The 16,008-nt window shown below is 34.1% G+C and overlaps 1 protein-coding gene across 1 annotated transcript; it reads left to right on the forward strand.

The window, feature by feature from the left end:
• The first annotated feature begins 4,354 nt into the window (after positions 1–4,354).
• LOC117328476 lies at positions 4,355–7,759 on the forward strand. Its single transcript, XM_033886010.1, has 4 exons — positions 4,355–4,411; positions 4,812–4,904; positions 5,703–5,795; positions 6,585–7,759. Exons 1-4 carry the CDS (start codon positions 4,355–4,357, stop codon positions 7,035–7,037), a joined length of 696 nt encoding a protein of 231 aa, XP_033741901.1. The 3' UTR covers positions 7,038–7,759.
• The last annotated feature ends 8,249 nt before the right edge of the window (positions 7,760–16,008 follow it).

Genomic DNA, 16,008 nt, shown 5'->3' on the forward strand with positions numbered 1-16,008 from the left:
TACAATTATGATTTCGATAAATAATTGGACAAAGATTTAAATAAATAAGGAAATAATGCATAAAAAAATATTTTTCATATATGATAACAAATGAAATATATATTCATAAATAAAACAAAAACTATTATATGGACATTTCACACCGATAAACGTCAAAAATGACAAATGCAGGTATATGTACTACAACCACTTACTTGTCTGAGCCAACTGGGACGATTATCGTGCATCGTTAAATGTCCATTAGAAAACCGGTGTTGAAGTCTATATATCTTTGAAGATCAATACATCGGCAGTGAACTTGTTAAAAGAACCAAAAGACTTGACAAAATTTCATGTTAATGCATTATATCTATTCATATGTCTTCTTAAATTCATAAATCATGAAATGTAGTCAGACATTGGTTTAGCTCTACTTCATGGGGAATGTTTCATGTTATCTTAGAGTAACGCTGTAGAACCAGATAACCCGGATAAAACCAGGCAGATAGTTGAAGATACAGATTTGCCAGATTTGGTCAGAGAAAAGGTATGTTGTCAGTATTTGTCATTAAGTTCAATTGTCATTTTAAATTTCAGTTAATTAAGTAATCCTAGTTCTTTGTTTATAGGTAAAATACACATCTCAGTTTCATAATAACATTCCCCTATTTTGATTTTTTTCGTTTTTATCATTCATGTTGCCTATGTATATTAAGAAACTGATGAATTGATATTTAATGGGAGCGAACTTTGGGTGATGTCTTGTCGGACAGTTTTTGTTTTTCACACGAGATTGCAATCCTTCATTTTCACCTTGGCATTTAATGACCATGTCGATGGAATGACGTGAACAAATAGACCTCTCTCGTCGATATTCATTTGCAACATAAGGGATGGGGAAAGCCTAGTAATAAATGGGTGACTACAATGATGATTCCAACTTCTTTATTTTGAATATAGATACATCCCGGTATCGCCAACAAATGAAGAGTGTATGTCATAATTCATCAGATCAAAAGGCATGCTCTCAATTTGGTGATTCCGTTGGTCTTATTCTTTTTCAGTGGTTTCTATGCAGATTTATATTTGTGTTCATGTATCGATTTTTAGCTAGAATAACTCTTTCCACTCCAGCTCGGTTTTCGAAATATTTGTTTAAATGCATGGTGTCTTGAATGATAAAATATCACTATAAACATTTATCATCGCCATAAACAATAATAGCATACCAAATCTGACGGTATAATTAGTCTACTAATCAGTTGTGTCGTTCGACCTCGCGTTGTCCGCTTTGAATAGCGGATCTAAATCATTTAAACAAGATTAGATAATTTAGAATGTAGTACAAATGATATTTATTATGCACATAAAATAGATAATAAACTTCCCTTCATTATGAACTGTAGTTTGCCACGTAATGATTCGGTTCATAGAATTTAGTTGCTACATGTATGTTGTGAGAATGTGAACTCGACAAGCTTACATTTTAAGTTATTGGGATAAACATGTTCCCCAACGAATGGCAGTTGAAAACTTATGTCTTTTCTGATTTAAAAATTAACTAACTCGAGTTAGATGAACTGATAAACAACCGTCACTTGCTTTTGGAAGAGAGATGCTATTTAGGTATCAGGTGTTTAAATCAAGTTAGTTTGAACACTTTTGTTATTTACACATGGTGCTCTTTTTTCACTCTGTCATTTGTTTTTCTATTGTTGATGCTATCTCAGAAATGAGTCATTTCATTACAATGATTTCCCAGTACGGATGAAAAATAATCCATCATATTATGTTATTTTATTTTATAGACGGTAACGTCGCCCCAGCACGTGCCTGACGGAGGTCAAGGTCATGGCGTTGCAGATATGACAATGTACAACGAGACGAGAGCAAAGACGGTAATCCAAATAACGAGAAAGACAAGATTGGACAGACATGGCTATTGTTAAGATGGGGACATTCATACTATTTTATCTATATGTGACTTCAATGTCACAGCTCTTTAATGCTTATGACGATGACAAAATATTATCTGCCATAATTGTAGGAATCGGAAATAGAAAAAAAGGATTGTAAGAAAGGCAGAAAGGTTACCGTGAAGAAACTAAGAAGTGAATATTAGTTAGTTTGATTTAAAAACAAAATTCAGTATGCTGCCCTCATCTATATAAAATATAGTATAGTTGTTGAACGTAGATCGTATCGGAAGCTACACTAAACTTTCCTTCATTATAAACTTAATTTTGTCGCTTAATGGTTTGGTTCATAGAATGTTCCCCAACGAATGACAGTTGAAAGCTTGTGACTTTTCTAATTTAAAAATTAACTAACTCGAGTTCGATAAACCTGATAAGCAACCGTCACTTGTTGGGCACCTCTATATACTTGTGTTTGAAAGAGAGATTTTGTTTTAGTATAATCTGTTTCTGTTTAAATCATTTGAAGTTTTAAGTTAGTTTAACACTTTTTTTCATTTACACATTGTGGTCTTTTCTTTGTTATTTTCACGCTGTCATTTGTTTTTCCGCTGTTGATGTTATCTTCAATGACAATGATTTCCTAGTACGGATGTAAAATAATTCATCCCAGTATGTTTACATGTTTTATAGGCGGATACATCGTCCCAGCACGTGCCTGACAGAGGTCAAGGTCATGGAGATGCAGACATGGCCATGTACAACGAGATGGCAGCAAACACGGTAAGCCAAATAAAGAGAAAGAAAAGACTGGACCGACATGTATGTTGTTGTAATGGGGGCACCTGTAAAATCATTAAAATCATTTGAAGTTTTAAGTTAGTTTTAACACTTTCTTCATTTACACATTGTGCTCTATTTGTTTTCACGCTGTCATTTGTTTTTCCGCTGATGATGCTATCTCAGAAATGAGTCCTTCCATGACAATGATTTCCTAGTACGGAAGTTAAATTATCCTTTAAAGTGTGTTAATATGTTTTTAGGCGGTAACATCGTCCCAGCACGTGCCTGCCGGAGGTCAAGATCAAAGAGATGCAGACAAGACCATGTACAACGGGACGAGAGCAAAGACGGTAATCCAAATAAAGAGAAAGAAAAGATTGGACCGACATATATTATCTTGCAATTAATATCCATAACCTATGTATGTTACATAACTTTACCTACCTATACGACATTTACTTAAATCCCTATATTATTGTTAATTAAAAAACAAACAATAAGTCAGATGGTTCAAGTTCATTAGTTGTAAAATGTTTATTCATATGACTCAATAATTTTATGGTGATCTATTGAAATCCAGAGTGATATCCCTGGGATAAGCCTGAGTAATGATGACCAAGTACCGACTTCATCGACACAGGATGGTAATGGTAAGAAGCGGAAGAAGAAAAGGAGCAAAAAGAGTCATAAAAAGAAAAAGGTAATAAAGGTCTCCCCTCGCTATCAATACCCTACCAAAACCTAAACATGAACGCAAACTAGCCCTGTCTTGGCCGAATTATTTGTGTTTCCATAAAAGACTTATATCCACAAACAGTCATCAAAGACTTTACAAAGGCATTAAATTTCGCCTTCGACATTTGTTTGCCGTATTGATCGAATATCCTATTGAGAGTGAACTCTGCCATCAGGTATAAATAATGACACTGTGTATACTATATGATTAATTGGATTATTTGAATTGTTGTCCTATTGTTAGTATTCGATATCTGCACAGCAAAATTCCCAAATTCTAACAAACGGTTGATATATAATAAGAATTCCAATATCCATGGGCATACTGTCGGCGTCATGATTTTGATAGATGTCAACTGAGAAGACTATGATAAAGATTTGTGTTGGACATCATGCTCGTATCAGAAAATATTGAATTTCTTTTTGTGCGATACGCTTGTGTGTTGTAACGTTTAATGTGCTCGATGCTAAATAATAGGACTAAAGATTCCGTTGTTACCACCCAGGTTCTGAGTTATCAAACATACCGTTACCTGAACTTGTTCACGACCGTAAAGGTTTACCCAGTCGAAATACTTGGTTATATTCTTATGTACGTTTCCATGGATATTCGTGTGGATCTATATATTTTCGCCACCTTTCATAATTTTACAATTACAATTTCATCAGAACTAGAATTGATGCAGAAGAAAGCGTCACAGCACGTTTTTGTGTCACCTTGCGTTTTACAAGTTTCATGACATATGTTTTATAGGAGGAAACACCATCACAGTACGCGACTTACGCAGGTCAGGAGCATGGACAAGCGGGCATGACAAGAGACAACGGGATTGCTGCAAAGACGGTAAGACACACATTTAATACGATATTCCCGACAGTGAGGACTCAGACGTTCACTCTTATAGAAGTAAAATCATTGTATTCTCTTGTTGTTGCCAAAAATGTGTTCTGGTGATGCCATACATCATATATACCTTTCCAACAGCGAGGACTCAGTCGTTGACTCTTATTGAAGCATTTATTTTTATTTATTTTTCTTTGTAACCTTGCCTTATTTTAGTTCTATATTACATGTCATCTATTCAGTCGTAGACTATTATTGAAGCATTTGTTTTTTGTAACCTTGTCTTATATTAGTTCTATATTACATGTCATCTATTCAGTCGTTGACTCTTATTGAAGCATTTGTTTTTTGTAACCTTGTCATATCTTAGTTCTATATTACATGTCATCTATTCAGTCGTTGACTCTTATTGAAGCATTTGTTTTTTGTAACCTTGTCATATCTTAGTTCTATATTACATGTCATCTATTCAGTCGTTGACTCTTATTGAAGCATTTGTTTGTGTAACCTTGTCATATATTAGTTCTATATAAAGTATTATCTATGTTTTATAGGAGGAATTACCGTCCCAGGAAGTAATTTACTCACGACAGGCTTATGGACAAACGCCAACGGCTACTAGAGACATCGAGACAGCAACAAAGCCGGTAAGCCACGGATGGGGAAAGGGAGAATGGGACCGACAGGTGTTTTGTTGTACCGAGGCATTAAAGATAACCCGTCTAGGTGTACCTCTCTAATGCAAAATGTATTCTCCGTTGCTCTTTGTATTTGCATTAAAATAATAGCCTGGCTCCATGAACCAGTAATTAAAATATTGTACTCTTATATCCATGTTTTGTAGTGTAATTAAAATCAAGGGTTGTTTAGGTGTTGGCAGCTTACCAAGTTCTTCGATACCGAGCGATAATGGTAGTGAATGAGAAACGAAAAAGAAGAAGAAGAGTAAAAAAGAGGCAGAAGTACAAGAATAATATGCAGAAGAAAAGTTGATGAACTAAAATCCAGTATTTATTGCAATTGTATTACGGAGATGATTTCAGTAGCTGGAATTTTACTCCAATTAGCCTACACATGTGAACAAAATGTAACAGTATTGGTTGAGACCAAAATCATCGTAGAGTTTTAAAAATATTTATGGACACTAAACTTCAATTCAACTATTTATCTCGATGTTTTCTCATATTAAAATTGGGCGTAATGATTTAAAATGTTCTATCTGCATGGTAATATTCCCTTACCCACCGATACTCTAAATGTCACGATATTCATTCATATGTTGACGGCTAGCTTCGAGAGATATTGGTTTACGAGAAGTTTGGTGCTTTGTTCTCGGCATCACAAAACACTTTTTGGCATCATAAAATACTTTTTAGGGCTTCTAGTACATTCGTTGAAAATATTTCGATGTATATCTTAATTAATTGTTGGTCTTTTACATTCAGAATGGTGATGATGAATCACCGCCGCCGTCTACATCTTTCTCTGTAACAGAGGACAAAAAGAGGAAAAAGAAAACGAGTAGGAAAAAGAAAAAGGTAAGAGATTGTGTGGAAAATAAATATAAAGAATTGTCAGTTTTTTACCAACACGCCTCCCTCCTCAATGCTGAATCTAGTGTAGATTTCACTAACATTTGGTTTATAGTTAGAAGACCATATGAACTTGTGTCCCCTGTAGTGATTTTGCGATTTATCCCTTTTTAACAGACAAAATGTGTCATAATTTTGTCCGGCTATGCATTCACTTAGTTTTTGACGGATTTTCTTGAAACTTTATACAGAGTTGAAGGAGGGCTGAAGTTGTGTCTCCAGTAACGGCTTCTTCCGAAAAAACCCTTTTTGACAGAGTTATGCCCCTTTATGTAGAAAATGGTTACTAGCTTGTCTGGCTATGCATTTGCTTTGTTTTCAATGGATTTTACTAAAAATTGGTATTTAGTTAGAGGACCCTATGATGCTTAGCTCTATGCAAAGATTTTGCCGAATGACCAGTTCTATGCATTCACTAAATTAGTTATTACCTAAACATAAAAATGTTTGATTTGGTTATAGTACCATAAATAGGCAGCTTCACAAAGTATCCAAACCAATCATGGAAAAGCGGGGGGTATACTTGTCACCCCCTCGGTGACAGCTCTAGTTATCATGTGGTTTCGACACATATTCGCGATTGTGTGAGTGTAGGCAATCTCAGTGTAATCAATATGCATTAATATAATATACATTTATATATCGTAATGATCTAATATCGTAATATCCAGGTAGTTTCAGCTCTTAAAGGAATCATTTATTCAACACAGCAAATTATTTTGTTGATCTTTACAGGAGAAAGGGAGGAACTATAAATCTACGGACGAACAGACAGAACGTGCATTTCCAGCTTTACAGGAGGTGGGTAGAAACGTTAAACCTACGGACGAACAGACAGAACGTGAATTTCCAGCTTTACAGGAGGTAGTTAGAAACTATACACCCACGGACGAACAGACAGAACGTGAATCTACAGCTATACGGGAGGTAGGGAGAAACTTTACACCTATGGACGAACAGAGAGATCGCGAATCATCAGCTTTACAGGAGATAGAAAGAACCAGACACACAACCGCAACACCTATTGAATCAGAGGAGGTTATGTATGCTAGAAATCAAAGACAGTCATTACACCAGCAAACCGAAGTATCGCAGAATTGCACTGATGAGTCAACTAGGACAAAGAAGAGAAAACGAAAGCGAAAATCTTATGCAGATGAGGAGCCTCTGATATATATTTTTGATTAGACCAACGGAACGATATAAGCGTTATAGAATTTTCTTGTCTTTCTAATAGTTTCCATTTGTATATTTTAACGTAAATTCTGCCATGGCATCCAGGATTATCATATCGGAAGTGGACGTATTAATAATGACATCGTTTTAAAATCAACGAAGCATGCCAGGCTAAATTCATGTCGTTAGGCATTTAAAGTAAAGTGTAGTAATTGTGACAATGCGATTTAAAACGTTTTTCTTTTGAGTAACGAAACAGGATCATTTTGAAGTTATTGCCCACAAACATGATAAATATATCAACTTATTGGGAGCAATGCATTGCGAAGAGAGAATTTGTTATTCAATTAGCTTTTAGATGACTTGTCTAATGTAATAGGTATTTGCTGGTTCACTTTTTATTAATTTATTTTACACGTATTTTGCTTCTTTTTTATTAATCGCATTTGTTTGTATTTTATCTATATTGATACATTGCTACATGTGATGCGGCAATTTCAGGGATTTGGCTCTCTGTTATATGTCAACATTGTTGAACTCCATTACTACATGTATATACAAAGTTACAAATTTGAAGGTGTCTTCTTTTATTACATAATGCCTATGCTACGCGTGAACTGCATTCAACAATTATTTCTATTTTTAGAAATATCACACTAATCGATATCCTTTATTGCATTTCGTGATATAAGAAAGTAAAACTTCTATTCTAGAAAAGGATATTGTGATAGCACTTCTCTATGTGCAGCTTTTAGAATATTCTGTATGTTTATATAGTAGGATATTGTGATAGCACTTCTCTATGTGCAGATTTTAGAATATTCTGTATGTTTATATAGTAGGATATTGTGGTAGCAGTTCTGTATGTTTATATAGTAGGATATTGTGGTAGCAGTTCTGTATGTTTATATAGTAGGATATTGTGATAACAGTTCTGCAAGTTTATATAGTAGGATATTGTGGTAGCAGTTCTGTATGTTTATATAGTAGGATATTGTGATAACAGTTATGTATGTTTATATAGTAGGATATTGTGATAGCAGTTCTGTATATTTATATAGTAGGATATTGTGATAACAGTTATGTATGTTTATAGAGAAGGATATTGTGATAGCAGTTCTGTATGTTTATAGAGAAGGATATTGTGATAGCAGTTCTGTATGTTTATAGAGAAGGATATTGTGGTAGCAGTTCTGTATGTTTATAGAGAAGGATATTGTGGTAGCAGTTCTGTATGTTTATAGAGAAGGATATTGTGATAGCAGTTCTGTATGTTTATAGAGAAGGATATTGTGATAGCAGTTCTGTATGTTTATAGAGTAGGATATTGTGGTAGCAGTTCTGTATGTTTATAGAGAAGGATATTGTGATAGCAGTTCTGTATGTTTATAGAGTAGGATATTGTGATAGCAGTTCTGTATGTTTATAGAGGATATTTTGGTAGCAGTTCTGTATGTTTATAGAGAAGGATATTGTGATAGCAGTTCTGTATGTTTATAGAGAAGGATATTGTGGTAGCAGTTCTGTATGTTTATAGAGAAGGATATTGTGGTAGCAGTTCTGTATGTTTATAGAGAAGGATATTGTGATAACAGTTATGTATGTTTATAGAGAAGGATATTGTGGTAGCAGTTCTGTATGTTTATATAGTAGGATATTGTGGTAGCAGTTCTGTATGTTTATAGAGAAGGATATTGTGGTAGCAGTTCTGTATATTTAAGGATAGTTTGATGTGAAAAGATGATCTACACATATCAACAATTGTTGAATCTAGAATCTAAACAAATTACGCTCCAATCTTTGTTCCGGATTCGTGTTCATCAGTCCATTTATATTGTACAGATTGTATCCGAGCTTATAAAAGGTATGTGGGTTATCGCACATGCTCCTGTGTCCTAGGCTCGGTTATAATCGGGACAAGGACGTTAAGCCCCATCAATCAATCAATAAAATTATCAGATATTGTCCATATATTGAAACACATATTTTATGTTTGATTGGTTTATGCTTTATGCTTAATTTTCTTATTACATCGCATTATATTATATGCATATATATATATATATATATATATATATATACATGTATATATAATCATATACTAGTTGTTACCTTTAGGAGATAACTTATATAGGCTATGCCTGTTGTTTAGTCCATTTTCTTTCTTGAAATGAAATTTGTTGAAAATTGAAAAAAAAAATGAATAAATAAATAAATAAATAAATAAATCACACATGCTTTCATTCCAACACTAGCAGTTTGCGCAAAACACCCGTATTCTTCACTCACCACGTGACCTGATCGACCACCTAAAAAAGAACTTACAGTACAGGTTGTACAGGTCGTAAACAAACATTAAAGCTGACAAGTACCTCTCAGCTATCTCCAATTTTTGTCTCAAATAAAAAAGATCCAAAATAGTACCTCCTTGTTTCTACGTGTATGTTTGTAGCTTCACATCAGTCTATTTGATTACTACGATATGTCAATCAAGCGCTTGTAAATATATATATCGTGTTTAGACTCAGCTAGTAAGGTATGTGCAAAGTGACCGCAACACACTGTGCGTCGCATACTCTTGTGATACAGGTATTTGAAAAGAAATCTTATTCCAATATATTTACATTTCCGATGTGTGTTCATTATATAACCTTACTAGGGACCAACCAACCAATTGTTTTTCCATAGACTTGAGTGTTAAAGTTTTGGAGTATTTCATTCAAATCTTTGAATTCAATATGACAATTATGGTTTATAACAACAGTTTACTCTCATATAACACCTAATCAAAAAAAAGTTGGGTCCTTCAGCTCAAATTTTCTCAAGAGTAGTCATTTTGAAAATGGGTGAATTTCGCAGTAAATTCTCAAAAAATCTTAAATGGTTACCTGTTAATTATTATTACCCGAACTTTTGGAAAAAAAATCAATCGAACTTACATGTCTACATATCTATTTTCTTACTTCATAACATACTGGCCAATCAGTAACTGCAAGACATTTTATCCTTGGCTCAACTTTATATACACAGGGGATGTTTCAAAAATCTATTTTTTTAATTGGTTGGTTGTTCCCTATAACGAAAACATTATTTCCAAGTGTGTAAATAACAAATTTGACGCATAGGAATACATTGTTCATAGCCAGACCAATGCACACGTGCACAATAAATGTGAATGCGCAATGATTTTTCTTGTTTCTGTTTTGACTTTGATGAAAATATAAAATGTTTGAAATATATTAAAGGAATCGATTAAAAGCCGATGTTACTATAGAACTCTATGTTGTTAACTCATGTAATTTACAACCTTTCCCACCAAATTGGAATCAGCTGTTAGACGATAATATTAAGTGTCCGGCTGTTACGTTTATTCGTATAACGCCTCAAAAAGAATGCCGATTTTATTTTCTGATTACATTGAATAAAAACACAAGTTAAAATGTAAATATAAGGAATAATTCTTCTTTTTTATCGTTAACTAGTGTATAAACTGCATCTTTAAATTATCAAATTATCTCAATTAACTATAAAATTCAAACGGATTGCAGTACTATCATATCACTAATTAAACTTTAAAAACGTATCATGCATTTTGAATGACGATGCTCCTGTTTATCAATTATAAGTGTCATGTCACTGTTGGTAGTGCTAATGATTCTCTGTTTACATATGACGTCCGCGGTTATAGCTCATCTTAAGATCGTATCCATGCATTCTGTATTTATATTACATTTCTACTTTTTTTGTAAATTTATTTTCTTGTTTTTGTTTTACTGTTAACTTTATTTATATGAATACAGTTACAGGAAACATGGATGGGGAGAAACATTCCTAACTATACAACCTTAATTCAAATATATTAACCATTGCTAAATCTCTGTATTTTAAATTCATACCTCTCTTATGTAATGCGACATTATAGAAAATTGCCTGACTGATCAGACAATTATACCTGGCGAACGAAATAGAAGGTAAGAAGATATGAAGATAATTCCAAGAAGGAAGATGGTGAGCTGGTTAATTTTGCCCATTTGGGGTGATTGGGCAGTACAGACGGTTCCTTCCCAGTGCCAATAAAAAAGCAATGCAAAAAAATACACAATAAATAAATCGTTTTCACCCATTATCATAAGAATGAATAACAAAACAACTAATCATAACGATTAGGGATTATGACATACATGTAATTAGCGGTAAGGAAATCGGATACTATTTGGATGTGGATCGATGTGGGGAAATATTAGTATGACAGACAGTCCAACATCCAATCCGTAATGTAACTCTGACAGACAGACAATATCTAATCCGTAATGTTACTATGACAGACCAATATCTAATCCGTAATGTTACTATGACAGACAGACTAATATCTAATCCGTAATGTTACTATGACAGACAGTCCAACATCCAATCAGTAATGTTACTATGATAGACAGACAATATCTAATCCGTAATGTAACTCTGATAGACAGACGATCATCAAATCCGTAATGTTACTATGACAGACAGACTAATATCTAATCCGTAATGTAACTCTGACAGACAGACCAACATCCAATCCGTAATGTAACTCTGAAAGACATACCAATATCTAATCCATAATGTTACTATGACAGACAGCCCAACATCCAATCCGTAATGTTACTATGACAGACAGACAATATCTAATCCGTAATGTAACTCTGATAGACAGACGATCATCAAATCCGTAATGGTACTATGACAGACAGACTAATATCTAATCCGTAATGTAACTCTGACAGACAGACCAACATCCAATCCGTAATGTAACTCTGAAAGACATACCAATATCTAATCCGTAATGTTACTATGACAGACAGACCAATATCTAATCCGTAATGTTACTATGACAGACAGACAATATCTAATCCGTAATGTAACTCTGATAGACAGACGATCATCAAATCCGTAATGTTACTATGACAGACAGACAATCTATAATCAATAATGTTACTATGACAGACAGACAATATCTAATCCGTAATGTTACTATGTCAGACAGACCAATATCTAATCCGTAATGTTACTATGACAGACAAACCAATATCTAATCCGTAATGTTACTATGACAGACAAACCAATATCAAATCCGTAATGTTACTATGACAGACAAACCAATATCTAATCCGTAATGTTACTATGACAGATAGACTAATATCTAATCCGTAATGTTACTATGACAGACAGTCCAATATCTAATCCGTAATGTTACTATGACAGACAGACTAATATCTAATCCGTAATGTTACTATGACAGACAGACCAATATCTAATCCGTAATGTTACTATGACAGACAGACCAATATCTAATCCGTAATGTTACTATGACAGACTAATATCTCATCTGTAATGTTACTATGACAGACAGACCAACATTCAATCCGTAATATTTCAATTTCTACCCAAGTTTGACTCAATGAAACTACCAAACTTTATCCGTTTCATTTGCTCATGAATTTGACCAGATTAACACTGATCAGTGCGTATGAATACATGGTTAAAATCCTTCCGCGGAACGATTTCACTTTTTCTACATTGCTCTTATAAGCATCGAATAATTATCAAAATTATCAAATTTATAATGTAATCCTGTATTTTATGAAAGACCAGATATGCTAAATACTTTTATTTTGACAAAGTAATACTGTTTTTCAATCGTAAAATAGCTGAATATTTTATTCGACCGACTAGACATGCACAATCCGGAACTCCTCGGGCTTTTCCGCATTTAGACTTGCACAAGCTACAAGATATTAATATCGAGACCGACTTTTTTATTCGAAAAAAAACCCAATTGAAATATAAGGATTGCATCTAGATTTGGTCGATTTCATGGGGTCATGAATTGAGTTGCTCTTGAGACAAATTCAATATGAACTGCTTCGCAGTTCATTAAATATGTCTAAAGAGCAACATGACCCCATGAAATCGACCAAATCAAGATTCAATCCTTAAATGTTACTATAACAGACAGCCAATATCTCATCTGTAATGTTACTATGACAGACAGACCAATATCCCCACACAGTATTGGGAAATATCATGTAAAATGACAGTTCATCTTTACGGCAAAGAAAGACAACATAGGACGGGGAAATATCAGTAAAATGACAGTTTATCATTATGGCCAAGGAAGACAACACAGTATTCAGGGAACATCAAGTAATATATCAAAAGTTCAGCATGAATCCCCGAGTAGACAACAAAGGCCACTGAAGCATAAAGTAACACAATAACAGTTCAACATGCTTACCCAAATAGACAACAAAATCCAGGATAATAAAAGTTCAGCAAGATGACATAGGGATACTTTAAAACGAGGATAAAGCAATACTGGATAACCAGAAAAAAATTCAAAATGAGATGATACGCGAAGAAAAAGGAACTACAGAATAGGGAACGAAATAAAAAGGTTGTAACCAGTAGTCTTTATTCACATCACAAGCGGCATCCCTCGTTATGTATCCTGTGAAAGAGGAAGGGGGGAGGCGAATGAAAAGTATAATACACAGGTACACTTAACAAATATCATATACAGACGAAGATAAAGGGTAACATTTCAGTTTATCTGGCATCAACACGTGCATGCTGGGCGTTTGTCATGGGGTTTTCACGAATGTAAATAGTTTCCATTGCATGGATTTCCCGTGAACATCTTTATGTTACCAAGCACAAAGCGTTGAAAATCAATACAGAGAAAATAAATTACACTTGCTGTATAGTTACGCCAGTCATCTTCCTTGATTCATGTGATCCTTTTAGGTACTAACTCAGTTGAAAATGTATGCATGTTTGCATTAAACTTGATGCAATAAAACTCTATATAACATTACAAAGGTTTATTATACATATAAATCTTTAAAACTATGAGATTCCTTTTACCGAGTCATTATATATGGAATTTGTAATTGGTTCTTTGGTTTTTTTCGATATATTTGAGGTAGAAATACTGAACATCACCAATCGTAATCGGTACCCAATGAGACGGTTCAGTAGTCAGAATCAGTACAGTAAGCTTTCATACAATATATTGCACTTAGTAACAGTACAGTAAGCTATCATACATTATAATGCACTTAGTATCTTAGTAACAGTACAGTAAGCTATCATACATTATAATACACTTAGTAACAGTACAGTAAGCTAGCATACATTATAATACACTTAGTATCTTAGTGTAAAAGGATCGGCTTTTCACCTCAAACCGACACCTTTAAAATATTTATACCCAGGTTCGGTGATCTTGGGTCCGTCAGGGTCTTACTTTCTGAGCCATAATTTGTATGTGAAGTCTGGCAAATAAACACAAACTCAAGATATATAAAGTTCAGGTAGTTTTATTAGGATACCACTAAACACTATGTAAAAATATACAGAGACACAGGGACAAATTATACAATTCTGTCACACACTCAACACACACATACTATAGGACAACATGACAGTAGTTTAGTAAACTAGCGGCTACATGGCCATACTATAACGATAGTACACAAAACTACTGACAGTGAGTGTTACCATAACAGTCTAACAAAGACTTTCATTCTGACTACGTGAGTCGGGGAGAGCTGAGCCAGGCAGTCCTACAAAGACTTTCCATCTGACTACGTGAGTCGGGGAGAGCTGACCCAGGCAGTCCTACAAAGACTTTCCATCTGACTGGCGAACTACACAGGTGTACCGGCTTATATAGACAGCCGCGGCAATCCGCACGTGCAATATTCGCGCCAAATTACCTGTACTCGGAACACTTCCGCTGTCAAATGACTAAGGAATTCCGAATAGTATAAACAGCCGGTATATCGAACAATACAGTCGTAACTTGTAAGTAGACAGTCACCATATAATCTATTCAATAAAGTTTATAAATTTTCTCAATTTTTACACTCCTCCCCCCTTAAGACAAAAGTTACAACTTTTTGTCAAAATGTACATAATTTGTAAACTTTGATGACAAAGAAATATATCTCAGCAGATCTTATAAAAACTACACAGGTCTGCACAACATCAGCTTTAACATACAATAGTAGTTTCAAAGTACAACGTCACTACAAACATACTTTCACAAAGTTTTGTACACAATTAATGCTACCTATAAACAATGAGCATACATATATGTTTGATTCAACACATGATACAATCTTCAAAAACATTTAACATAAATAGGAATACGTCCCTCTCACGAACTCTTCTAAAAACATGTAAACAAACATTATAGGTGCTACAAAAATAATCACATAATTTAGCATAGAATCCATTACTACCAAATAATTCATGAATTCATAGACACCATATCAACCAGAAATCAAACACCTACATTCCATACACTGCACATCACTCGTGTAAAGTACACACTAAACAATCACAAACATGACTTGAATCATTATATCCACTCCCCTAGAAACCTATATTGCAAAATGTAATGATAGTGTTACTACATGTATGTTACAACATCAATATAAAAATGGAACTTCAATCACAGAACTACACAGCACACTCCTCTCTGTGTTAATAGCTTCAAGAGCATAATTCAAAGTGCCCAGTAAACTTTTTTCCATGAATATGCTTACCATGCCAGGGTAACATGGCCAACCATTGCGTTTTACCAAAACTACCTACATGGTTGCTCACTCTTCAAAAGCATAAACACAATAAAAACAACTTCCTGTATAACAAAATAACAATACAATAAAATATAACACAAAATGCATAACAAAACAAGCACTTGATTATCTCGAGCTCTGCCACATCAGATTCATTTTGTACATAACCACAGACAATAATTACGGAATCACTACATAATGGCAAGATACACTAAGTATCCAGTTCCAGTAACTTTTAAGTATCCAAATCACAAAGTATTTTAAGCTGTACACACAATGAAAGCAACTCGCACAAAACAGTTTCCGGCAAAACACAAAGTCATTTACTACCCATTAGTTGCTACTCCAATAGTTGGTTC

Source organism: Pecten maximus, chromosome 5 (assembly GCF_902652985.1).
Source record: "Pecten maximus chromosome 5, xPecMax1.1, whole genome shotgun sequence".
Lineage (NCBI taxonomy): Eukaryota > Metazoa > Mollusca > Bivalvia > Pectinida > Pectinidae > Pecten > Pecten maximus.

Excerpts from the sequence above, each read along its gene's own strand:
- LOC117328476 (XM_033886010.1), top strand. The coding sequence starts at position 4,355 with ATGTGTTCTGGTGATGCCATACATCATATATACCTTTCCAACAGCGAG. Across the intron at positions 4,412-4,811 it reads CCAACAGCGAGGACTCAGTC|GAGGAATTACCGTCCCAGGA; the intron begins GTTGACTCTTAT and ends TATGTTTTATAG. Across the intron at positions 5,796-6,584 it reads CGAGTAGGAAAAAGAAAAAG|GAGAAAGGGAGGAACTATAA; the intron begins GTAAGAGATTGT and ends TGATCTTTACAG.